Genomic DNA, 26770 nt, shown 5'->3' with positions numbered 1-26770 from the left:
ACCTCTGAGGAGCTAAACAAACGCTTTCAATCACAGAGACTCGACTCCTCGTCGTCTTCCAGCGAGCCCAACACCCCCAGCCCCATCCTCACGCCCGCCCTTAACCCCAAACGTCCAAACCCGCCCCAGGACCTGAGGGACAACCCCGCCTCCCCCAAACAGCCCCGCCTGCGGACCCCGACAGGATTCGGGCTGATGAACGTAGCTCTGGCTAAGAAACACCTGAGCCAGCCCCCCATCAGCAGTGAGGTCGCACACGGCCACACGCGTAACGCCCTCAGCATGCTGCGCCCCCTCCGCCCGCAGGAAACAGACCTCGACCAGGAGCAGGAGGTTGGCATGGAAACCGGAAAGGACATGCCTGGGCCTCCTGAATCAGAGGTCATCCCAGGGCAGGAAAGTGACAGCTCCGTGCCCCCCACACCCCCGCTACACAGGCTGCCCTCCTGGGTAAGATCATCTAAAGCCTATTTCCCACTGCACGCAAAAAAAAACACTAACCCACATTAACATATTCAATGTACAATCAATAACAGACAATCAAATGAATACGCTCTTTTCCAGGCCAGCAGACTCCCAGCTTCCTTTTAGTGGATACTGCAGTGTTTACTGACAATATCAAAGGAATCTATTGCATCATTTTCAAAGGTTCTCCCGCATTTAAAAAAATATGCGCTTATTTTGGTGAATAGGATATTATGTTTTACTTGATCTCATTATGGGTTATAAAAGTGTACACCAGTATTAAGCTCTTTAATGAAAATTAATTAGTAATGCAAAAGTTGTTGCATTCTGTGGGCCTTTTTTATGTTTTTGATCAGGTTAGGTTCAAATCTAGTAAACATGTTCAGAAAATAATATTATTATTAGGGGCTACATGGTTTTCATCACATGCCTGTCATTTCAGGTCGATGCGCTACTATTTGTATTTCTAGTACTCACAGTGCCATCTGCTGCAGCCCCTGTAGAAGTGTCAGTGTTTCTTTTTGACCGTTAATCCTGCCAGTTTCTGTCCACAGGAGAGTCGTATATATGCTGTGGCCAAGTCAGGGATCCGACTGTCTGAGACTTCCTGCACAGACCCTGCTAGCAAAGGTAAGATGGGGGGGGGAAGGGGGAGACGTGCACCTTCTCGCTCAAACTCAGACTCTGGCTAACTGATCTGTGATCTGTGTTGCAGACCACTCACTCAAATCCTCCTACCCTGCCTTTGTAATGTACACCTCCCTCATCTACAGAAACATGACTACTCCAGTGTATACGACTCTGAAGGGGGTGAGTCCAGCTTTACATCAAAATAAGACTGTAATGCATTCAGCGAACATTTAGACATTATATCTGACCTAAACCTAATCTAAACCTTAACCCCAATTTATATACGTCTTACAGCGGGGACATTTACAATTTTACAGCAAGGGGACAGTGCAGATAAAATGCTAAATAAGTTGAGTAGAGCAGAAGAGTAATATATGATATAAAGAGGCAAGCACACATTAATACAATCAAATCAAGTACACATCTATGGTTAAAAAAATTAGCTGCATTTAAAAAAAGAAATCAATGAAATAGCAGCCAGTTACAATATTAATAGCTTGTAAATATTGCTCAGCACAGTTTTCTCTCAACAGTGGTGTTACAGTCTGAGTAGTGAGGTTAAGATTTTGATATACAGTATTATGGCTTGATCGCTGCCCCACCGTCCTGCAGAAAGCCACCCTGCTGAGCAGCAGTCCGTTCTCAGACGAGACGTCCAGCTCCGAGGAGTCGTCCAGCTCCGGAGAGGAGGACGCCTCCATCTGCAGCTCTCACACCTCCTCCAGCTCCCGCAAGGACAGCAGCCCCGGCAGCCCGCGCTCGCTCAAGAGAGGTACGGACCACACACATGCTGGAAGCTTGTTTAATACTTTCTCTCTTAATAGTACCATCTCATCAACTTATTCACTTTTTCCTTTCCTGCAGCTGTGTCCATGTCTTCCATGACATCAGAGAGCGACTACGCCATCCCCCCTGACGCCTACTCCACCGACACAGAGTGCTCTGAACCGGAGCAGAAACTCCCCAAGACCTGCTCCACAGTCAGTGACAACGGCAAGAGTGTGAGTCCCTCAGAAATATCTCAAATTAACATTTCAAGCTCCTTTGGTAACATGCAATAACACACCAGTAGTTCTACCAGGTTTCAATAAATACAATAAAGTATTTTATTATATATATATTTGGCAACGTCCTTTTAATGAATTTTTTTTAAACTCACTTTTAAATTAGTGGAAATTGCAGCATGTAGTTTGTATTGTACTTTACTGTACTACATCAAACTGAACAGTGTCGTGTCTCTGTAGGAACCAATGGAGAAGTCCGGCTACCTGTTAAAAATGGTGAAGACGTGGAAGAAGACTTGGAAGAGACGCTGGTTTGTCCTCAAAGACGGAGAGCTGCTCTACTACAACTCACCTGTGGGTTTCTTCCAACAATTATTGTCAAAGTCATATTATTTGAATCTAAGTGCTTTTTTTTCTTAAATGTTTTTTGTTTTTGTTTACTTAAGTATGTGTATGTTCATGATTACTCCACTGCGTTCATCTCTATGGTATAGCTTCAAATAGTTGTCATTAAATGTGGTTTAATTAGTATAAATCCATTTTGTTGTTGACAGATGATTTGTATTCATCGAGCTAAGTGGATATACGCTGTTGCCCCTAAAGTTTGAATAAAACACGTTCGACCTCTTCTCATGATTGTGTGTGTAAATAGGAATAAAAACAGCAATAGGTCTCAAAACTAAATTATTCCAACTTTATGGGCAACCGTGTATGTCTGTATTTCTTCAATGTGCCGCTGTAAAACTCTATTCCTCTCTCATAGAGTGATGTGATCAGGAAACCTCAGGGTCAGATCGAGGTCAACGCCACCAGCAGCATCGCCCGTGGCGACGGTAAACAAGTCCTCCAGGTATGTTTGTCCACTATGAAAAATCTACTCCTAATCCAAACACAGTTAAAACAGATTCCCGTCCTCGTCCTCACCCCTCCATGGGGGTCTGTCCTGTGTCCTGCAGGTGGTGACAGGTAAGCGTGTGTACTACCTGAAGGCGGACTCCCCCAACCTGCTGGAGGAGTGGCTGCGGGTGCTGCAGAGTGTGCTCCGGCTGAAGGCTGCCAGTCCTCTCTTCACTCAGCCCGACATCCGGCCCGGCATGAAGGGACTGCTCATCAAGGTACCATGACCTCAAAATTAGACTTCAAATCTCTTCATATAATGCATGTATAGCAGAGATGTTGACTTGAGTCTCATGATTTCAAATCAGATTCAATTCACACATTGGACTTTAAACTTCACTTGATAAACTCAAAAGAATACATGAATCTCCACTTTACACTGAGGACTTGCCAAGTCATTTAGACTTGATTCTTTCAGTTTGAAAATACTTGATACCTTCGCCGAAGCCCAATACTTACAGAGTATGTTATTTAAACAGTTTGCCATCAATCAATTCATCTCCCTTGATTTCCTTCACTCCTTTATCGCTAAATCGACACTCGGTATGAGTCAAAAGCGTCCAATCAAGAGTGTTTGATTTTGTTTCAAAAAACACAATATGCAGAAATTGGTGAAGAGCGGCAATATGACTTGTTTAGGACTTGTTCAGGATAAGTTTAGGACTTAAATCAAGACCTGCAAATTTAAGACAATCTAGATTTGGAACTTTAATCTGGCCTTGAACGCAAAGACTTGCAAAACAATGATTTTGATCACTTCTGATATTTCCCCCAGGTCTTTCATATCAGGTTGTCAGCGTGGTGTGATTAGTGACATCAGTTTACTCCATTGCAGGTGAAGCACGGCTACTCCAAGCGGGTTTGGTGTGCTCTGATTGGAAAAACCTTGTACTACTTCCGCAGCCAAGAGGACAAGGTATGATTCAACATGAAATCTCTGTTCGGGATGTAGACAAAGCTGTAACGCTCGTCAGGGTCATATTTTTGAGGTTTTCTATAAGTGGTTGGACAAAAAAATCTATATTAAATTGTAAATGACTCAGCAAAAAGGAACTTCATTATTATAGGACAAAAGGTGTTCCCTGTTATTTCAGTGTGTGTGTGTGTGTGGGATCATGTGTATTTTCCCAGTTCCCCCTGGGTCAGATCAAGCTGTGGGAGGCCAAGGTGGAGGAGGTGGACAGGTCAAGAGATTCTGATGACGAATTGAAGGCATGTGGGCGGGGCTTACAGGCGGCACCTTTTACCATCACCATCCACCCTCAGGAGCAGGGGCCCACCTACCTGCTCATCGAGTCCCGCCACGAGAAGGTCAGCAGTACTTATAAAAGCTTTTTTTGTCATTTCTGATCACATGATCTGTCCCGCTCGTTCTACGGGAAGTCGAGTCAATTTCATTTATACTGTGGCCCAATATCACAGATCACATTTGCCTTAAGAGGCCATTTAAACTCTCTACATTTCTTTTGTCTTTTCTATTGCTTGAATTGGAGTTTCTATATGCAATGTTTTGTTTTCTATCATAAACAATTCAAAACTAAATGACCTCTGATGCATCACATTGTTCACGTCAAAGGTAATCCAAAATGTTTTAATAATAATGTTTTAACAAAATAGCTCAAAGTGCTTTATACAAATAACAATAAAAACTCAGTTAATGCTAAAATATATCATGTGAAATAAAGAAAATACTAATAGAGTAATATATCATATACAAATAATAATAGGAAGAATAAGAATGATAATAATTATAAAGACAAACTAAATCAAAAGGTTTTCAGCTGTTCAAAAATATGTATGTCTCATAGCTCTTGGTAAGGTATTCCATGATGAATGATGACTATTTTTATATGTGTTTATTTGCGTGCAATCCTTTTTAATTCAAACTGAAAACTTGTCAATCAGGACTAATTCTGTTCTCAATAAAAATACAAAACATGCCTTTTGGTGTTCATTCCCATTATCACTGACGTTAACCTGTGTGCCTCCGTAGGATGCGTGGCTGTACCATCTCTCCATGGCAGCGGGCACCACCGTGGGGAAAGTCGGCACGGAGTTCGAACAACTGGTGGGAAAACTCTTCCAGCTGGATGGAGATTCAAGTAAGAAGTGACCACTAATTATTTTCTTTAATTCTGATTAAATATCAGCTGACCTCAACACATCTGCAGCAATATTCACCTGATGGGTGATGATCCATGGAGGATTTGGATGATGATGATCAGCATCAACATGACATGGATGGAATCAGTACATTTACCATGCAAAATAATATGTTGAAAAAGGTTGTGAAACATATATTTGTCTTTCTTTGGAATTTTTGTATGGAGCACATTGTATTTATCCATCTGTATGATTTTATGATTGCATTCAGCTAGCATTATGTTGTTCTGCCTTCAGACTCTCAGCTCTGGAGACACCCCATGTTGTGTTTCAGTAAGGAAGCTCTGTTATCTCCTCTGACCACGCTGCCTTCACAAGCTCTGCAGACAGAGGCCGTTAAACTCTTCAAGGTACACACACACACACACACACACACACACACACACACACACACACACACACACACACACACACACACACACACACACACACACACACACACACACACACACACACACTGTAATCAATGCTGTTTTGTCCCTATTTTTCCTGCGTTTGTCTTTAAACTCCACCTATTGTCTCTCCTCAGACGTGTCAGCTCTTCATCAACGTGGCCATCGATGCTCCGGCCATCGACTACCATGTCTCGCTGGCCCAGAGTGCACTGCAGGTTTGTCTGGCCCACCCCGAGCTGCAGAACGAGTTCTTCTGCCAGCTCATAAAGCAGACCTGCAGGAGGCAGCCACACGGCCACCCAGCACCCCTGCAGGTAAGCACTTTCACCACAAGGGGGAAGCAGTTACATGAGTTGTAAACAGGAAATGCTGACATTTCACAGTATGAAAAGGTTGGATTCATTGCTGAGTAAATCTATGACACTAATGTCCATAGTGGATTATAGACAAACCAACTATGTGTTATAATCGGTATCACTTTACAATAAGACTACCCTTATAAAGGATTCATGAAGGGTTTGTAATTAGGTTATAAATTAGGTTGTAATTACTTTATTAATCATTAAGAACCATTTATAAACCAGTTCTAACATAGTTTTCATACATCAACACAGGCGCACTATTTGGCAAGATGACTAAGCCTGATATTGGCTACTTAGCAAGAATCAACTCAGTGAACAACAGATACCAAGGATGCTGGCTGATGAAGAAGACAAAGTAAGCTGAGTAACCAATATAAGGCTTAGTCATCTTGCCAAATAGTGAGCCCACATTTATCTGTACTGCTAAGTCTTATATTGGCTACCTAGCTTACTTCGTCTTCTTCATCAGCCAGCATCCTTGGTATCTGTTGCTCACTGAGTTGATTCCCCCCCTTCCATCTTGATGTTTATTGGCATCTCTTATGAACATTTATTTATGAGTTACTAACATTTAAAACTGCCAAAAGGGAGACTTGTTGTAAAGTGTGAAACAACTCCCCATTTATGAATGAGTCACTACCATTTATAATAAGGCTTAGCAGTACAGATAAATGTGGGCTCACTATTTGGCAAGCAACCGGTCACAGTTGCTCTGTTTATCTCATGTCTTATCAAAAGCTTATTAATGATTTATAAAGTGTTCACAACCTAATTAATAAATAAATTACAAACTACTCGTAAACCCTTGGTGGTACCTTATAATCTGCTTGTAGCAAGGTATAGTTATGTTTATATGACTATTCATATAAATAATGCTTTATAGTAATATACCATAGTCTACACATCATACTTTTACCCGAATACATTTGTAGGCAAATTTTGTTTTTGCTTCCACTATATTCATTTTACAGCATTAGATATTAGCTACTTTGCAGATTAGGTTAATAATACACACTTTTAAATAACTATTACATTGTAACATACAACCCCAGTACCCAGTAACCTGGCAGTATAAAAAGTAATTCAAATAAACCACACCCATGTAATGCATAAATAATTATAATGCAATAATGTAACATAAATGATTCTGACATGGGTCATACTACATAATAAGTACTTTTACTTTTGGTATTTCAAATATTTTCTTTAAATAAAAATAAACCCTTTTGAAGAGCAGAACTTTAATCATGTGATGTTTTGTAACCAATAACCAGATATACCTGTAGCACCAGCAGAGGGCAGACAGTATGTTTACCTGTTTGGAAGAGTTGTACGATTCCAAAGAATGATTATGTCTGAGATAACAGACAAAAGGCTGAGTCATCAGTCAGCTCCTTTGTGAGAGTAAAGAAAAAGGAGCCTATTGTCAGATCATTCACTGAAGCTAGTTACACTTGAGGCACATTGTTCCACATGAAACTGTATCAAAAAGAAGAAGCTGCAGTTTTCTGTCACCTTCTGCACGTATGCTTCTGTACAGTTTCTGTCGTATTTGTTTACAGACTGTGTGAGGTGTGTGTGTTTGCCTGTTGTTCTTCAGGGATGGCAGTTTCTGGCTCTGTGTGTGGGACTGTTTCTGCCTCAGCATCCGTTCCTCTGGCTGCTGCAGGTTCACCTGAAGAGACACGGAGACTCCAGGTGAGGAAACAACCAGGGGCCGAACGTTAGCACGAGGAACCAAGGCACAGCATTTAAAAAGGGACAACAATAAATAAGCCCATTAAACACACCTCTACAAGCTTCCCTGTGAAACTCCTTAACCCCAACTCATTACTCTGCAGCAACTCTGCTTTCTGTCAAAAGTTGTTTTATTATAATTATTTCAATGCATCTTTTATTTTTTATTTCTGCACATATTTGTTGTATGCTTGTACAAGTGTAAATGATTGTTATTATTATTACTTTTATGATCATTACTATTATTATTTAACAACACCCAAAAAATAATAATAGATAAATATCATGAACTCTTGAATCTTGTATTAAAAATGTTAACCTTCATGTTGTTATTTATATTAACGCTTAGAATTGAATCTGCCCAATGTCCTCTTTATTTGATTGACTTATTGAGCCCAGTTCTTCACATATCTCTCGTTATGCACAAGAATTTATTTGCACGCTGAACATAAATTCCTATGTTGAACTTAAAATAGTTTCAAGCTTGAGCAGACATTCAAATGAATCGATTATCCAATGAGGTGCCTTTTGTTCTTTGTTCTTTGTTGGCTAAATACTTTTCAGCCTTTTATAATCAGTAACTCACTTCTGTGGAAGCCTTTGCAGTGCTAAACCACAACTTGATCTCAAGTGAAATATAGTTATTTATATTTGATGTCATTTATGTCATATCTTAAAGTTGACTCAAACAAAGGGGCACACCACCAATTATGCAAATACAAACACACACCTAATTAATAACAGCATATATAGTATAATTATAAAAATAACTAACAATATTCAAAACTAACAAACAAATCAAATCAAATAAGAACACATTGAAAGTAGAATAAAAAGTAAACAAATAAAATATTAATAAAAAATATTATTATCTATTTACATTTTTCCATAAAAGTGCTAATAATCTCAATAGATTTGCAAAATCTTTCTTGTGTTATTTTTTTTATAAAAACCAATACAAATAAAGAAGCTTGGGCTCCATGATTAATTGTATTAATAAAATCTCTCATCTTAAATTTGACATCTTCTTCCTATACACTTATATAATACCGGCTTTCATTGTTCACATTTAAAAAAACTAAAACTGGGATATTAGCACAAACATTTGTAATTGTACTTGTTGTAAAAGCAGTCACAGTATAAACCACTGTCTCCTCAGGACGGAGGCGGGGAAGTATGCTGTGTACTGCCAGCGCTCCATGGAGAGGACGCAGCAGAAGGGAGAGAGGCAGGCCAGGCCGTCCCGAATGGAGATCCTGTCCATCCTCCTGAGGAACCCCTACCATCACTCCCTCCCCTTCAGCGTGCCTGTTCACTTCCTCAATAACACCTACCAGGTAGGAGCAGATCACACAGGAAGACACCATAACAACCACAGGGAAGCCAACAGGTGGAATCATGCTGCCAGATACTCATATCTCATCCCTCACATACCATCGTGAAGATTCAGTGTGTCATGCATCGCTCACATGCTTCACTGACACACACACAATCATCCACCTGTACGCTCTTAGTCAGGTTTCTCTTCAGGGCGTGTTTGCTTTTGTCACTCCTTGTTCCCTCTCTGTGTATGCTTTGAGAAACTGATTACATCACAGCCTAGTATCAGCTGTTGATGATAAAAATAAATCTGCTTCACACTGTCGGTTCCAGCAAGTTTAATATAAGACATTTAAGGCCACATAAAAATAACTTCAATACTTGTATGATATTTTATGATAAAAGCAGTACTAATGACTTCCACAACACACACGTATTGGCATACAATAGTCATATTAACCAGTCAAAAATATATATTAGGTTTAGACGACACATGAAAGCGTAGATGTTTTGAAGCGAACACCTTTGCTGTCAGAATTCTTTTTTTTATGTTTTCATACAAATCCTCAATATACCCATGGAAAGCCTTACACCTAATGGTTTCAACAGTGGTCAAAACCAAACTGATCTGCGTGCATGTGTTACCTACAATCACATTTCAGTCATGAAAAATGTAATCAAATGTAAATAACCAAACGTTTTGGCAATGGTATTTTGATCAAAAGCAAAAAAATGTAGACAACCATTCTGATAGTTTGCATTTAACTCAACAGTAGAGGATCAATTGATACTTATACAATTACATTAAAGATCATTTAGATAAACTCAGAGTGCTACACAACGGCAAGATTCATCTCTTCACAACGCCACAAGAAGCCGAAAAGTTCTACAAAAGCATCAAACAATAGCCTCTGGTGTGTATTGTGTGGGAATCACACGGCCACAATGAGCTTGAGATTGCATCGGAAGATATCAGGCATTGTGAGTTGAGTTAAAGTTGCAAACATTTACATTGTCTTTATACGCGTGTGTATATGGAGGTTTCTTTTATTCCTCTCTCTCCTTCTTAAGAGAAAGCCCATTGAAATATAATTCTGTTCGAGAGTAGACCGATATATTAAGGATGGCATTGTGTTCATATGTGTTTTGTATGTTTCATTAGACCAGCAGATATTGTTTTAATATGTTTAGATGGTATTGTGTTATGTCCTGAAGGTATATATTACTTGACAAGGTTTAAGGTGTGGTTGTTGGGCACCAAATTCTTTCTTTTGTTTTGTGAGCTTGAGTCGAGTTACACTGACTGGTTGCTCCTCGCATATTGTGGATCAACGTCCCTCAATGTTTCTACACAAGGGGTGGGGTATGCATTTCAGTTGGTGAAATTCTAGGGTTGAGGGTGTGCCTGTTCTGGGGTGTGTTCGTGTGTGCGTGTGTATGTGTTTCGTTTGGGGGGAGGAGGGGGGTCACTTGCACCATATTAATTATTTTGTAAAAATATTTACAGTTTCGTTGCTTTATAATGTTGAGATGAATGTCTATGGAGAGAACAAGTCAGGGCAGTAGTTTGGATATTAAAGTCACAAACTGGAATGTCCTGGGAATGAGAAAATTGGCTAAATTGAAGCAAGTTTTAAACGGGGTAAAACATCTTAAATCTAAAATAGTCTTTCTACAGGAGACACATTTACTCGCTGCAGATGTTCACTATTTGAGCAAAAGGTGGCCAGGCCAAGTATGTTAGTACTTATGCACGAGGTGTGGCTATCCTTGTGCACAAATCGATACCATTTCAACTTATAAAAACTATCCAAGACCCACATGGAAGGTATATTATTGTCCAAGTCAATTCATTCTATAAGTGTCTATGGCCCGAATGAGGATAACGTTTTTTGAAAGATTGTTTCTAACTCTGTCTGCTTTGGAGGGACTTTATATTATAGGAGGAGACTTTAATTGTGCTCTTGATCCACTCCTTGATAGATCTGCACAGGTTGATATGACTCATGTGCAAACAAGGAAAACACTGCTTAGATATATGAAGGGTATAAGGTTAAGTGAAGTTTGGAGGAACTTGAACCCGGATAAGAGGGAGTTTTCTTGCTATTCAAGCTCATATGAAACTCATTCACGCATTACTTTTTTTTTCTGTGGATCTTCTTTCCAAAGTCAAAAGTTGTGGTTACAGTAGTATTGTAATAATCGACCACGCAACCGTGTTTATGGAGATCAATTTAGGCAGGTTTGAACGTCACGCAAGATGGAGGTTAAGTCTATCTACTTCAAGACCCAGACTTTGTTACATTTGTGGAAAGTTGCATTGACAATTATTTTTGAACTAAATACAGATGAAACTTCGGCCAGCATTAGATGGGAAGCATTTAAAGCTTATATTAGATGAGAAATTATCAGTTTTACAAATTCTAAAACTAAGCAGCATAATCAAGAATTAAAAACATTAGAAAACAAAATTAAGAAAGCAGAGACTGAAATGTACTGTCACAATGATCCTGAAAGATTACGTGATCTATCCGTCATGAGAGCTAGTTACGATAAGTTAACAAGTGACAGAGTGGCTAAAAGCCTAATGTGGACTAAACAAACATACTACGATCAAGGGGGAAAAGCAAGTAAACTACTGGCCTGGAGAGTAAAGAAAATGCAAGCAGAAAGAATAATCAATGGTATAAAATCAGTATCTGGCAACTTAACTGTAGACCCAAAAGAGATACATAATAATTGTAGAGACTTTTATAAATCAGTATAAACAGAAAACAGGGAAGCTCAGAGCAATTTCCTTGACAGGCTACAGTTTCTCTTTCAGATGATGACAAAGCAAAACTAGATAGTCAATTGACAATAGCCGACCTTTGTGAAGCTATAGGTAATATCAACAGCAGTAAAGCACCCGGACCAGACAGGTTTCCCATAGAGTTTTATAAAACATTTAAAAAACAACTTGTAAAGCCGCTTCTCGATATGTATGAAGCATCTTTTGTCAAAGGAACGCTCCCAGATTCATTGAGATTAGCTATGATAACTTTAATATTAAAACCAAACAAGCCACCAACAGAATGCTCATCTTACAGACCAATTAGCTTAATGGGATGTATGAAACAAAAATACTTTGCAAAGCTCTTTCTGGACGATTGGATAAATATCTCCCTCACTTAATTGTTGATGATCAACAAGGTTTTGTGCAAAAACGTTGTTGTTCAATAAGAAAATACCAATAAACATATTGTAAAAAAAAAAAAAAGATCATTTAGATATTTTTTTGGGGATAAAATAATTGGATTTATGACTGTTTACCGACCCATGGAAACCATGTTGGGATGTCTGATTTTAATACGATAACAAAGAAAATATTGTAGTATTCAAGTAGTATTGTATGTATATTGTTTCAAAGACGATTTTAAAAGGTCCCAAAGGGGCAGAATTAAGAAAAGTCGAAAAAAAATACATGCATGACAGGAATCCATTTTTAAATATGTTTTTGATGATTTTTTGCATGTACCTCTTACAGATAAAGTTGGACACAAAACAAACGTTTGAATATTTGGACTAAAACACTTAAGCATAACAATTTTCATATGGTCAGACAGAAGACGAATAAACTGTCATGATCATGATAATTAATAACTGATGTGATGTATTTCATTGCATTTCCTCAGGTGGTGAGCTTCGATGCTTCGACCACAGTGGACGAGTTCCAGTGTCGCCTGAACCAGGACACCGGCATCAGGAAGACGGGTCTGTCTGGGTTCAGCCTGTTCACTGACGACCCCACGGGACGAGAGCTGGAGCACTGTCTGCAGGGAGCCATCAAGGTGCTGCTTCTATTCATGTGTTCAGAGGAAGTGTTTCGTTTTTATACCTGGATTGAAAACAATTGAACAGATTAACGATAAACATCTGTACCTCTACTTCGCTATTTGACTCAAATCTGACTTCCTCGAGGTGATTTGAGCTGAGTTGCAACTAATGCATCCTCAGCTTTTCCTCTGATAAAAAAATCCAGATACTCAGGAGGTTTTTAACGTCAGCTGTTTTATCCACAGTCGTCTGCTCCTCTTCTAAACAATCAGGCCAAATAATTAAATTGGTAAAATTCTGAATTGAGCATTTTCACATTCAAATCTGTGTTTTTCCAATGCTGTTTGGTTGCCGCTAACGTTTCCTCAGCTTGTGTTTCTGATACTTTAAGATCCAGACAGCCAATGACTAAAATATATCACTTGGCTAAACAGCAACAAAAAAACTCAACCACAAATGTACAAAGAGGATATGTTGCCATTACAGGCGACCAAATGAAACAGGCCGTAACCTTGATTACATTTCTGTAGGGTTGAACATTTCAGAAAATATTTTAAATAATGTAAGCAAACAAGTCAACACCATTTTGTTAAGAAAGGTCCAATCAAAACGTTTTTATATCTCCTGCAGATTTGTGACATTATCTCCAAATGGGAGCAAGCTTCGAAGGAGCAGCACACTGGCAAGTCTGAAAACACCAGGACTGTCCGCCTCACCTACAAGAACAGGTAGAGAAGGACACTTACATACATCTATGCTTACATCAGGTTCAACAAATCTATGTTTAGATTCAGCCTCAAGATATCTAGGAGTTTTGATTAGGGTTCACTTTAAGGGAATACATCAGAACGTATTTCAACATTTACGCTATTGTATTTTAATTGAATGCAATCTTTTAAAAGCTCAACTGGAGTGAAGACTAAATTGATTTAGTCTTGAGAAATACAACACAAACATTTGAAAATACATGTCTGTATTTGTTCATTTCTCTCCATCTTTTTTCACTTTTACCATTTCTGCCTTGACCCCACTCGCAGGCTGTACTCCTCTCTCCAGGTCAGGGGGGAGTCAGAGAGGGAGAGGTTGCTGCTGGCCTATCAGACAAATGAGGCTATTGTAGCGGGACACTTCCCTGTCAACAAGGAACTGGCTTTGGAAATGGCTGCCCTGCTGGCCCAGGTCTGGAAGTTATAAAACATTTTTAATGAATTTCTCCTGAACATTTTCTTTTTAATTTGTACTTGTTTAACATGTTTGTGTCTGTGTTCAGGTGGAGTTTGGAGACTTTGAGCGTCCCTTCTCTGCTCCTGGATCAGCACAGACCAAGTCCAACCAAACCCTCAAACAGGTTCTGGACAGATTTTATCCCAAACATTACCGGAGAACCACGTCTGAAGAGCAGCTCAGGTACCAGATCACACTGAAAACGACACATCCAGTCCAATCAGATCTCTGTGAAACGTTTTTTTTAAATTTAAATATAGCTTTAATGTTATTTTTATTTGTTTGATTTTAAACCTGTCTTGTACTGTAGAAACGTAACTTACATGTATTTAAACTTATATTTACTTTGTTTTGCTTGTAATACACTTTAAATGACCTCAGTGTTTGATAAGGTGCTGTGTAAATAAACATGCCATATCAGTACAAAGGAGGTCCTAAAGCTCCAACAAAGGGACAATAGAGCCATTTCAAGTTATGCAGCAACACCTTCTCCAAAATCAGGTTGTGGCAATCAAAAGAGTATAATGGATGTCTGTCTCCCCCCCCCCCCCCGTCCCCCCGTCAGACAACTGCTGCAGCGCCTCTCCGCCCGCTGGGCCTCCCTCAGGGGGCGAAGTCCATCGGAGTGTGTCAGGATCTACCTGACCGTTGCCAGGAAGTGGCCTTTCTTTGGAGCCAGGTTATTTGAAGCAGAGGTGAGAGAGAGAGAGAGAGAGAGAGAGAGAGAGAGAGAGAGAGAGAGAGAGAGAGAGAGAGAGAGAGAGAGAGAGAGAGAGAGAGAGAGAGAGAGAGAGAGAGAGAGAGAGAGAGAGAGAGAGAGAGAGAGAGAGAGAGAGAGAGAGAGAGTCAAACGCATTATAACACAATGTAAAGAAAACTATTTACAACATTGGGAAGAAGAAACTAATAGCCAAAGTAGATTAGAATGTTACCTGGCTCTAAACAGAGAGTATGAGCTGGCAGAGTATCTCTCTACTGTCAGAGATAGAAAGCAGAGACAGATCCTAACCAAGTACAGGCTCAGTGACCACAAACTGGCAATCGAAACAGGAAGACTCAAAAGATCCTGGCAACCAAAAGAGAACAGAACATGTGGTCACTGTACGACAGGTGAGACTGAGACAGAGATGCACTTCCTCCTGAAGTGCCAAACATTCAACCAAGTAAGGAGCATTTATTGGAACAAGCTGAACTCTGTAATCCCAGGTTTCAAGGAGGTTGATGACCTCTCAAGACTGAGAGTACTCCTAGGAGAAGGAGACAAGACACACCTTGCTGCCCAATATGTATACACATGCCACAACCTGAGGGACAGTGAATGAGAGACACACACACACACACACACACACACACACACACACACACACACACACACACACACACACACACACACACACACACACACACACACACACACACACACACACACACACACACACACACACACACACACACACACACACACACACACACACACACACACACACACACACACACGTTGAAGTGTAATTGTGTCACTGTATATATATATCATCAATAATATGTAAACATTTGAAATGTATGTTAATGTTGTTAATTATTTTGTATTGTGATGCTTTGGCAACATTGTTTAATTTAACTTTCATGCCAATAGAGCCCTTTTGAATTGAATTGAGAGAGAGAGAGAGAGAGAGAGAGAGAGAGAGAGAGAGAGAGACAGAGAGATTTTTTTTTTTTTCAGAAACGGGGAAAACTTTTGTTTTTACCATTGTTTACACTCAGTTGCTTTCTGGTTTAGATTGAAATATAATATACTACGTCAAATTAACCATAACCAGATTGAGTGTAAATTGTCATTGTACATTATTGATTAAATACTGACAATTTAACATACATAAGTGCAAAACACCGAAAGAAGTACATTTTTTATAATTGTATCTTTATATTTATACATTATTGTATTCTATATTGCAATGACCTTATACCATGATAATAAAATAAATAATTAAATAACATAATGTAATAAATAAGTAACTAGATTGGATTAATATCCATTAAAAGCAGAATCATCTACATATCTAAATCTATACATCTTCTATGTATACTGTAGGTAAGATAAGTTATCGTAATTTAATTCAATCAATTTTTATTTAAAAGATTCAGATTGATAAAAAAGTGGTACACTGTACAGACTGCTGATGATTAATCTTAATCACACATCGCATCTACATGCATACTGTTTGTATCTCAGTGTATCACCTTGTAGTTTATTGTGACATTTTAACTCTCTTCTTGTTTCTCTCTGTTCTAAGGCCATCCCTCCCTCTCCGGAGAAGGGGGCTCGTGTTTGGCTGGCGGTGCATGAAGATGGTGTCAGCGTTCTGGAGCACAACTCTGTCGTAAGCGTCTCTGTTTTAGCTCCCTGCAACTGCGTGACATGATGTCTGCTTGATCCACTGATAAAGAGAACCTAAACAGGAAACCTGTATGATGTGTTGGGTCATGAAGCTAGAATTTTTTAAGTGAGGTTACTCAAGGTAGCCTGACCATAGAGAAACAAGCAGGAGTACAAATTATGGGCTATTGATTGTGATTGTGATTATTACTGATTGTGAAAGGGGATAGCAGCAACATATATTTTAGCCATAAATTAATCAGTTCAAGTCTAGGCTATGTTTACGAGAACTAAAGTCTTTTTTTATGCTTCGTCCAAAGCCACCAGTTCTCATTCATAACAAAACTATAGATTCCATTATAATTACTTAGCCAAACACAATAGGTCACTTTGGTGTTTTAAGGGAGTGACAACAAACAAACTAACCCATTGAGGCAGTAGTAGAACAGTACCTTCTATGTTTCCTGCGGTAAAATTCAGGATTTTGTTCATGGAGTCTGGTGGTTCTAAAGAGAGCATAGCCAAATGCTTTAGTTCCCAATTGGAAAGTGCTGTTTCACGACTTAAGCAGTTAACATTTCTAGGTGGGTAATTTGTACTTTGACACTGCTCCCATCCACAGAAGTACAGCATTGCATAGCTAATGTATGCTAGCTCCTGTTAGCTTCTGCAGAATGAGGGTGTGTCGACCGCTATTTTTGTAATAATACACTGTCTATTGATAAGTTCCTCGTACAATCTTACTCCAAAAAAAATCAGAACTATCACTTTAAGAGTCAGTCATTTTCCATGGGTGGTCTAAAATAACTTGATTATATTAGCACAGTTAAGCACTAGCTTAACATGATTTTGTCACATAAGTTGGACTAAAGCACAACAAAAATGCTAATGAGTAAGCTTGCTTATAGTTCAGCAGATATGTGAAAGAATTGTGCTTTTGATGATAAAAGCATGAAATTTGGCACACTGTTAGAGCATGCCCTAAGGAAGATTTTTGGCTATAGGGCCATCGCAAATTTGTCCAATTTTGAAAATGGCCGCCATTGGTTGTTATTTTACCAGTAGTTTAGGATCTAGACCACCTAGGATCTTGACTCTGGTGGCTAATCCTACATTTTTAAGGATGGGGAATGCATTGGTACTATTTAGAACATGCTAGAATGTAGCTAACTATATGTATCTGGTATTCAGGTAACAAAATACACAGTAAACCATTAACATATTTATTATGGTGAAGTCATACATGTTACATAATATATATGAAATATTACAGGTTTTCAACTAAATGCAGACTTAGTTCTGAAAACACAGTCCACCACAGTGGCAAAGGGCAGTGTACTGAATTGCTACCTTGACACATTCAGGAGGAGTTCACGACAGGCCTGGGTCGATTGGGCTGCTGTGATTGCCAGTAGGCTACTCCCACATCCGTGTCAACTGTGCGTATTGACACCTTGCTATACCCTTCCTTCACAGCATCTCCTAGGTGCAGTAGGATGCGGGTATCAGCCTCCTCATGTGTGCATGTTGCAAGTACTGATTATTTGTTTGCCAGTGTTGAGGGCTGTCACACTGGTTGCCAGGAAGAAGAACAGTTCAGCCTTCTTGTCTTCAATGCGCAGAAACTCTGGCCAGTTTCCAGGAAGGACACTGGATGGCTCAACGCGTCTATGAACTCCCTTCCCTCTCTTGCTGCGTGTTTCAGCCTTCAGACTTTCGGGGAAATATTCATCCCACACGACATCAATTCTGCTGACATGCTCCAGCTGAGACAGAGTGATCTGACCAGGATTCAGAATCTCTAATGCCTGACTTACCTGAGAAGTGAGCGTGACACTGCTCTCTGGTATTGTATGACCGCACTAGCAGCCAGGAGTCAGTCAATCAAGCAGCTCTTCACCCAGAAAGGTGGAACAATTGAAGGACTCCCCCCAACACAAGCAGCATCGATTCAGCACACAAAGAGATGCCTTCCAAGCTGGTCAGTGCTGGGGACAGATGATGTTTGCAGCCCCTGAACTCCCATCCCCAGGTGACTGGGGGTGGAAGAGGAAGGCCACAGGTGGATGGGAAGTTTACTGGACCACATTACCAGGCCTGTTGTGAACTCCTCCACTGTGGATGCAAAAAGGGTTGCAGTGGACAATGCAAATGTGTCAAGGCAGCAATTCAGTGCAGTGCCCTTTGCCACTGTGGTGGACTGTGTTTTCAGAACTAACTCTGCATTTAGTTGAAAACCTGTAATATTTCATATATATTATGTAACATGTATGACTTTACTATAATAAATATGTTAATGGTTTACTGTGTATTTTGTTCCCTGAATACCATATACATATAGTTAGCTACATTCTAGCATGTTGTAAATAGTACCAATGCATTCCCCATCCTTGAAAATGTAGGATTAGCCACCAGAATCAAGATCCTAGGTGGTCTAGATCCTAAACTACTGGTAAAATAACAACCATTGGCGCCATTGGACAAATTTGCGATGGTCCTATAGCCACAAATCTTCCTTAGGGCATGCTCTAACAGTGTGCCAAATTTCCTGCTTTTATCATCAAAAGCACAATTCTTTCAGATATTTCACATATCTGCTGGACTATTACAGAAAGTGATATGTAGGTCATATATGAAGATTCTTCCAGGAATTGGGGTAATAATGTTGTATTATGTAGCGCTCCTAATCTCCACATGGATTTAGTTTCCACATTGTTTTTCTAACATGAATATCCCTGTACAAACAAGCCCTCAAAGTACTGGACCAGAAACCTAACCGGTCCCATCACTGTGCCATCCTCAACAAGCATAACATCCTAAGTTGGGAAGATTTAATAAAGTATAGGAACATTGTTCTGGTTTACAAAATCCTGCACAATACAGCCCCTCCACCTCTTAACTCATTGGTTACTCAATGTAACAACACCAGACTGACCACTAGAAGCTCCACACGTGGCGACCTATCAGTCCCATTCAGGAAGAGTACTTTTGGTCAGTCATCATTCTCGGTCACAGCAATACAAAACTGGAACTCTCTACCCACTCAAATCAAAGACATACATACACATACCACCTTCACAGCTCACTTAAAAACATGGTTCACTGAGAACTACACCTGCACACACTAGTCTTTGTTGAGTATGGCGTGAGTGTTACATGTTGTGATCATGGATGTTGCCCCTCGTTTCTGTTATGTGATTGTGATGTGCTATATGTGACATGTACTGTATGTAGTAACGTGTGTCGTTTATTGTTCTCTTTTATCCTCACACCGGTATCTACTTGTCTTCCTCCTTTTTATTTTATTTTATATATTTTCTTATAACTAATGCTGTTGATATATTGTAATTTTAAGGGTGTCTATTACCATCTGGCCGGGGAAAACAGCTGGAAATTAGCCATGTCGGCTAAAGCTGCTCCATTTACTGTTTTTGTGACAGTTCATCGATGGGGACTGTTCACGACACTATAAATAAATAAACTAAACTAAACTAAATATCTGTACATCTGTGTCTTCAGAAGATGCTGGTGTCCCACCCTTATAAGACCTTGGTGACGTTTGGCGGCTGCAAACAGGACTTCATGCTGGTTGTGGGACAGAGCAAAGACAAACCTACAGAGAAACATCTGTTTGCTATGGACGCCTCAAAGGTTAGTGAGCAATCAGGCTGTTTTACAATAACCTTGGTGTCCATCATGACCATTCAGACACTCAAGTAGGGTTAGACAATCAATCAACCTTATTACGTGCAGCTTTAAAGCAATTTCCTTTCATTTTTATTACATAAATGAAAAGGTTTTAATTTCTGTCAGAATTCTATCAGCTTTGACAGTTGAACCATTACTAATTGAATATTTACCTTGGCCAACTGAGAATCCTGAGAGACTGGTTTAAGGGATTCATCTTGACATGTTTTGGGCTTTACTAACTTGATAATAATTGTCTGAGCAGGCCTCTCAATATGAGGAGACTTTTAGCATTAGCCATTTTCTCATATAAACTCCGGAAACCAGGAATTTCCACTTCCTGTTAAGTCTAACCTGCAAAATGCTATATTAAATGAAAACAGCTAATAAAACCCCCCAAAAGCTTTAATTTGAATTGTAATTTAGCATGAAAATTATGAACTTGTGGAAGTTTAAGTTGTTCAATAGCAAAACAATTCTGTCAGTAACTTCTTAACTTATCAATTTTGTTGAAAAACCACTTCGAATAACCCTAAACTTTTCTAAATGCACTCTTCAATAGTTACTAGCATTATATTGCATCTCTTAAAGAGCATTGACTAGCCGAAGCAGAACCTTAAACGATTTCATAAAGTGAACTTTTTCCATGGAGGCACCATCAAAACGACACGCTGACAGGCCTTTTTGTTGTGTTTTGCCATCAGATAAGGGAGATCACCCTGCTCATCTCCGGTTACATCAACAGCGCTCATCAGCAGAAGGCGGCGGCGCACCATCTCTCCGCCCCGGCGCTGATGGTGGCGCAGCCCATCAGCCTGAAGAGCAAAGAGCTGAGGAGCAAATCCCCCCCGACTCTGGGACGCCCCAGCAAGACTCCCACGCTGCTGTGACGACACAAACATAACTCACCCTGAGAAATATCAACCCTTTTACTTCACCTATATAACAAAAAGGAAGGATTTACCTACAGTACAGGTTTAGTTAGACAGAATGTCCTGTCCTTTCATTTCAAGCATATAAAAGGTAATTTATAAACCTGGAGCAGTGTGTTGTAATACCCTCAAAAGTGTCTTGAAACAACATTCTTCTAAGACATTGTTTGTCACTGATGAATGTGTTGCATTCAAGTGCCGACTCCAAAGAAAAGTCAACACTCTATATTGACAGGCTGAGCTAGCGTTTTGCAGTCTCATTATTAATCTACCTGTACCTTGTGCAACATTAACTTGTTCAAAGATGCTGTTTGAAGTAAATTATTGTATTCTGGATTCAACCAAATAAGAGGCAATGACTCTGTGTTTGGGAATAATTAAGACAATTGTTTTTTTATTTTTCCTTCCCCCTGTAGGGTATTGAAACCCTACCAGGAAGTGAAACCCAGACAGTGTTAGATATAATGATACTGAACCATATGATGAACGCAGAAGGAAAGACTGAAGAACACTGTTCAAAAAGTGAAGTCAAATCGATGAGTTGGCGGTTTGTCTAACTTAAAAAAGGACACCAGTTTAGACCCTGTGTGCTGTTAGTTACTGAACAGCCAGGAGAGTGGTGGAACTTTAATCAAATACTTCAAGCCTTTCTGGTGAAGAGTAACTGAAACCAGCTAGATGCCTTCATTTAAAGGGCCCTATTATGCTTTTTGGGGTTTTACCTTTCCTGTAGTGTGCTATATAAGTTTTTGAGCATGGACATGGTCTGCAAAGGCTAAAATCCCAAAGACTCCCCCCTGCTTGAAAGGCCTAAATTGGACTCCATTGCTTACTTCCATGACATAATGACATCACTACGTAACACTCGCGCCTCACTTGGCTAGCGCTCCGACTTATTGTACATGATGGGCTAAGGGGTGGGACATCTCTAAACAGTTTACCAATCACAGCAGAGCCGGCCAGCTAACCAATCAGGGCAGACTGTGCTCTGGTTTCAGACAGAGGGTGAAAAGAGGTGCTGCTGAGAAAAATAAAGAGATTTTTGAACATTAAAGCATGGAGACGTCACAGTAGAGGCACAACATACTAATATGAACCGCAAATTGAGCATAATAGGAACCCTTTAACAGAGAGGAAACGCAGATACATTTAGAGGAAGATGGTAAGAGGATGTGGCAGTGTGGGTTAAAGAGAAATAGAGTTTTATCTGTACTGTTTTGTGTGTAATAGAAACATGTAACCCTCTAAAGCTTTTGTACAGGAATATATCCTAATATGACTCGCTGGAAAAGGAGACAAACTTTAACCCGAACCATAAACAAAGGTTAGCTCCCATCGAATCATATGAACACACGAGGTGTCACATGAACGGCTAAAGTGACCCATGTCATAAAGGTGTAAACAAGTACTTTGAAGTATTATTCCAAGCTTGTACAGAAGAGTATTGTCAGTTTTATATTTATTTGTCATAAAAGTAATCATCCTTGGAATAAATCTTATGACTGTACATGTAATGCCTGAATAAACAAAACTACAGTAAAGTCATCATCTCTCATATTAACAATCCACGCCCACCAGAAACCATAACACTAGTTTTTTTTCTAGTTTCCCTTCATTGGTGCAAAAATAAAACTGACGTGTTGATACCTGCAGCAGGTGCCTGACCGCAAGAGACACACCTTCATTCCTGTAGTTTCGAAGAGAGGTGGGGGAGGGGAGGAGGAAATACATACCCAACCTGCCTGAACTAGTTAGAGACATGCTCTTGTCCCTGTGTTGCTATGGAGACAAGTGGGGGGAAGGCATGGGGTTGAAAAACTAGGCGTGGTAAGAGAACTAAAAGACAAATGATTAATTGTAATACTCTGCTGGTTAATATACAGTATTCAAACTAGGAGCACAATTACAAAGTAAGGTCAACCATCTGATTTGTGTACCTTCAAGATAAAATACATTTAGGCTGCTTACAGCGTTTACTTTGTATCCCGTGAAAAATAGAGACTTATCCTACATTGTGTGACAGGTTAAACAACGACTACTTCTTAGAGTGCTGCCTTAAGCTGGAGCACACCAAACCCAAACACAGAGGTCATGTTGTGACAGGATACAAATGCCGTTTTTAAGCAGTTTCACCAAAATGTAAGTTTGCTGCAACAACACCCGTTTCAAGATGATTGTGTAACAAATTCCCAATTCAGTCTTCGGTTAGGTCTCCTATTTTGACAAATGAATAAATGCTGCCATAAGTCATTTTAAACTCCTTTTTGTGTACATACTGCACTAGTTTTTTTTTATGATAGTGACAGAACCTGACTGACAGGTTGAACACTTTGCAACAGTTTCTGAGGTGAGATAGAAGTGACTAACCAGCTCCCTTTAACAAGGTAGTCTCAGTCAGACAGTATCACTAAACGGCACACTTACATTCCACACACCTGAGCTCAGTCAATATTAAAATACATTCAGGCATGGATGAGACATTTACAGGTGTATTTTTTGTCAGATTCAAGCCAAGGACAATGGAAACCAGAGATTAAAGTGTCCTTTAAGGATTCAAAACAGGTAGCCACACCCTTTTAAAAACATTTCAACACAGTAGAAATCTGCCCTGTGTAAATCTACATTAGAGTAAGCAGCCATTTCATGCAACACTAAAGGGAGGGAATAAACAATGAGCACAAAATGCAAAATGATGCCCAGTGTTTTCCTCTAGCTTCATCACTTCCCCCCCTGTACTTTTCCACTGTGTCCAAGGCACAAAGCTTCATACACAAACCCTTTAGTTTTAAAATAAGAAACCTGCATCACATTAATTCTTTTAAAAACGTTTTTATTAAAAACAATCCATCAAACACACATAAGTAACAAACTGTACAATCTATGGCGCAACATTTAAACCTTTCAAATGTGTTCTAAACATGAAACTGCATACGGTCTAGGCTAATTTTTTAAAAGTTCTTTATGGCATATAGATTTGAAAGTTGTGTCAAGACTTTAGAGAGTTTATAAATAAAAATGGCGGTACCGGCAGTGTCAACATAAAAAAAACAACAAAAGCAAGTTCATTCCTTTACAATCCATATTCCTCAAGTAAATTGGTCAAAATGGCACCCTCCCACTGCAATTAAAAGTGAATCCTAAACAGGTGATGTACAAGCCAACTCTTCATAGACTCCTGAAGAATTTACATGGGCTCCAGCTCTCTTGGCTGAATTAGAAAAAAGCACAAAAAAAGTTGTTAAAAACATTCTATGGTGCAAAGATATTTTTTACTGAGATTGTTCAAATGTCCAAGATGTTCATCTCACCTGGGCTTTGTTGTATCTCTGGTTCTGTCGCTTTCTGGCGAAGAACTAAACCACAAAAACAGAGGGTTAGGATTTGTAAACTCAAAAGATGTGCATGCTGAAGAAAAGCCATGTTCCATGAGTAGATAAATGCACTCACCAGGACCAGCAGGCCGGCGACCACAGCCAGCACCACCACCACGATGACGGCGATGATCCCACCAGACAGGTTCTTCATGGTGAACGTCGGGGGCTCCTCATCCACGTAGTACACCAGGATCTTCTCCATCTCCACCTGCTCGCCTCCCATAGTGGCCGCAAACTTTTCCTGGTTCCTGAAGAGGGGCAGTACCTTGACCTGCAGGAGAGGAGATTATAATAATAGGGTCAATGGATTTCTGTTGGATATATACATATATACAACATTAAATAAACATTTAACATACATCTTTCTCCATGTAGTAGGCCATGTTGGTCAGGTCATTCTTGCGGTCTCCCTTGGGTTTCTTCACATCCACCACAATCATGCGAGAATCAGCATCATACTGCAGAAGAACAGAAAGGGAATTAGTGGAGTGTTCCTGTAATGCTGCTCTGATAATAAATTGTTCTCAAAGAAGTCCCTATGAAGTTGACTAATGTAACAAAGAGAAATACAATTTGGGAGTGCACCAGATAAGACACTTACCTCAACATTTTCCACCATCTCCTTGTTAAAGTTGTCATAACGCTTGTTAATGGCATCGGCAATGGCACTGTGTTAAAAAGGCAAGAAATTAGAATTATAAGAAACCCAAAATCTAATGTCAGTGTTTTTTCAATTAATTTTAAATAAACTTACGTTTTCAAATTATCTTTATTCAGTGGAGTTTTCACAGCTTTGTGTGTCAGCTGAAGACGGACCCAGCTAAAAGAAAATAAAACAAGCGGTTAATATATAGTGTTGGAACACTATAACTTTGAACACAGTCCTCTGAAATGATGTTGACATCACTTACTTGGTCTCCACCAGCTTCTCACACTTGAGGTTTTTGTCTCCCTTGTCAGTTCTACGAACACCAGCACTGTTGACACACCAGCACTCCTCTGTGTTGTTGCACTGCTTGGCCTTGAATATGCCGCTGTTCTCACACTCTGGGTCGTAGATGCCATCGTTGTCCACAAAGGCAGACTCAACTGGTTTTCCTCCGATATAACGGGTGCTAAGGTTCTTGTTAGATCTGTACATCTCAGCCTTCATCAAGAAGCACTTAGGAATCACTGAAGGTGGGGGGGAAAGGGGGTAAATCACAAGCCAAAAAAAAGTAAGGAAATCTACATACTTTATTTCATCAATTATGTTTTACTTACTTTTGGTGCAGTCAATTGTTTGCTTCGTTTTGTCAGCAACCATCAAAGTACAGGTACAGGGAGTTCCATCACAGGTGGCCCATTTCATAGATGGACATGTACCTAATTAGGAAACACAATTAATAAAAAGGAAGAACGTGCCAGTGATCCAAAAGATGAACTAGATCGCATGTAAAGGAAAACCTATATTTCTTAAAAAAAAAAAATCTAATGGCACTTCACTAGGATTGTTTTACAGCATTCTACATATTTGGACAGAGGCAGACAGTATGATAAAGTTGATATTAAAGATTGCAAAATGTCTCATAGGCGTGGTGTAAGCCTTATTCATAAGGGATGTATTGTATTGTCATTTATACACCACTATACACAGAGGGTAAAGCAGGTAGACCAGCAGGTTTATCAAACACCTGGGCGTTGGTTTCTCCAAACAGAGAAGTCCCCAGGGAGCGGGACAAATCCTCCCAACCCCCACTCAACAGCGACACTATCTGCGTTTGATATTTAACTAGTTTTTACTTCCGTTTTCCATCTTTTCTTGCTTATTAAAAGACGTCATACAATGCACACATTACGCATAAGGAAAGAAACGTATTAAAATATAAAACTGCCACCTGTTAAAACACACCCCATTAAAGTTAACATTTTTAAATGTTTACTTTTTCGTATCTAAAGCTATACAAGTATTGAGAAAATATACGGACTATTAAATAATTTCATCACAATTTAGCAGCATGTTAGTGAGACGTTATCTAGATAAATAAAGTTTAAGAATTCAAAAGACTTACAGGATTGAGCTGACACCGTCGCTGCGAAGGCAACGAGCACGAGAGCAATCCACATTTTCATCATGGTGGAATGAATTAAACCTTAAAAACGAATGAATGTGAATCTAAAAAGTTTCCCTCTTCTGCTTTCTATCCGTCTGTCGTCCTCAGAGGTCAGTGAAGTAAAGAATGGCGTCCCGAGTACACAAGGCTCCTTTTTGTCCCTGCAGGTGTGTCCTGGTCGAACCTGTTTGGAGAGAAACTCTAGAAGCGCGCACACGCCAAAGGTAAGGTCTCAAAAAAGCACGAGCACTGAGATATTGTTGATTTCCGGTAGGCCTATCCCCTTTGGTGGTAGTT

The 26770-nt window shown here is 39.7% G+C and overlaps 2 protein-coding genes across 3 annotated transcripts in view; one reads left to right on the top strand and one right to left on the bottom strand.

The window, feature by feature from the left end:
• Positions 1-22547, top strand: part of plekhh2 (pleckstrin homology domain containing, family H (with MyTH4 domain) member 2) — a 40110-nt gene extending 17563 nt beyond the window's left edge. The window contains exons 8-30 of one of the 2 annotated variants that reach the window (XM_079687659.1): positions 1-450; positions 1020-1095; positions 1181-1275; positions 1708-1867; positions 1960-2096; positions 2340-2453; positions 2863-2949; positions 3056-3214; positions 3832-3912; positions 4128-4307; positions 4990-5098; positions 5397-5509; positions 5689-5868; positions 7517-7614; positions 8813-8990; positions 12648-12803; positions 13420-13517; positions 13827-13968; positions 14060-14196; positions 14579-14708; positions 16305-16391; positions 19910-20038; positions 20779-22547. The exon at positions 1-450 is cut by the window's left edge and continues 377 nt beyond it. In XM_079687659.1, coding sequence (XP_079543785.1) covers positions 1-450; positions 1020-1095; positions 1181-1275; positions 1708-1867; positions 1960-2096; positions 2340-2453; positions 2863-2949; positions 3056-3214; positions 3832-3912; positions 4128-4307; positions 4990-5098; positions 5397-5509; positions 5689-5868; positions 7517-7614; positions 8813-8990; positions 12648-12803; positions 13420-13517; positions 13827-13968; positions 14060-14196; positions 14579-14708; positions 16305-16391; positions 19910-20038; positions 20779-20964 — 3282 coding nt within the window. In that variant the 3' untranslated portion in view covers positions 20965-22547. Of the gene's footprint in view, positions 451-1019; positions 1096-1180; positions 1276-1707; positions 1868-1959; positions 2097-2339; positions 2454-2862; positions 2950-3055; positions 3215-3831; positions 3913-4127; positions 4308-4989; positions 5099-5396; positions 5510-5688; positions 5869-7516; positions 7615-8812; positions 8991-12647; positions 12804-13419; positions 13518-13826; positions 13969-14059; positions 14197-14578; positions 14709-16304; positions 16392-19906; positions 20039-20778 lie in introns of both variants that reach the window. The other variant, XM_079687658.1, reaches the window with a different exon arrangement.
• A 1272-nt stretch (positions 22548-23819) lies between these two features.
• Positions 23820-26770, bottom strand: LOC307045457 (epithelial cell adhesion molecule-like). The gene is made up of 9 exons (XM_079691136.1): positions 26432-26770; positions 25644-25745; positions 25292-25553; positions 25135-25200; positions 24982-25048; positions 24740-24838; positions 24454-24651; positions 24315-24359; positions 23820-24214 (listed from the first exon to the last, which is right to left on the bottom strand). Exons 1-9 carry the CDS (start codon positions 26493-26495, stop codon positions 24191-24193), a joined length of 927 nt encoding a protein of 308 aa, XP_079547262.1. The 5' UTR covers positions 26496-26770; the 3' UTR covers positions 23820-24190.

This window comes from Notothenia rossii (assembly GCF_949606895.1).
Source record: "Notothenia rossii genome assembly, chromosome: 6".
In the NCBI taxonomy this organism is placed as follows: domain Eukaryota; kingdom Metazoa; phylum Chordata; class Actinopteri; order Perciformes; family Nototheniidae; genus Notothenia; species Notothenia rossii.
Note: the sequence above shows the minus strand (reverse complement) of the source record. Positions and strands in the feature narration are given on the sequence as shown.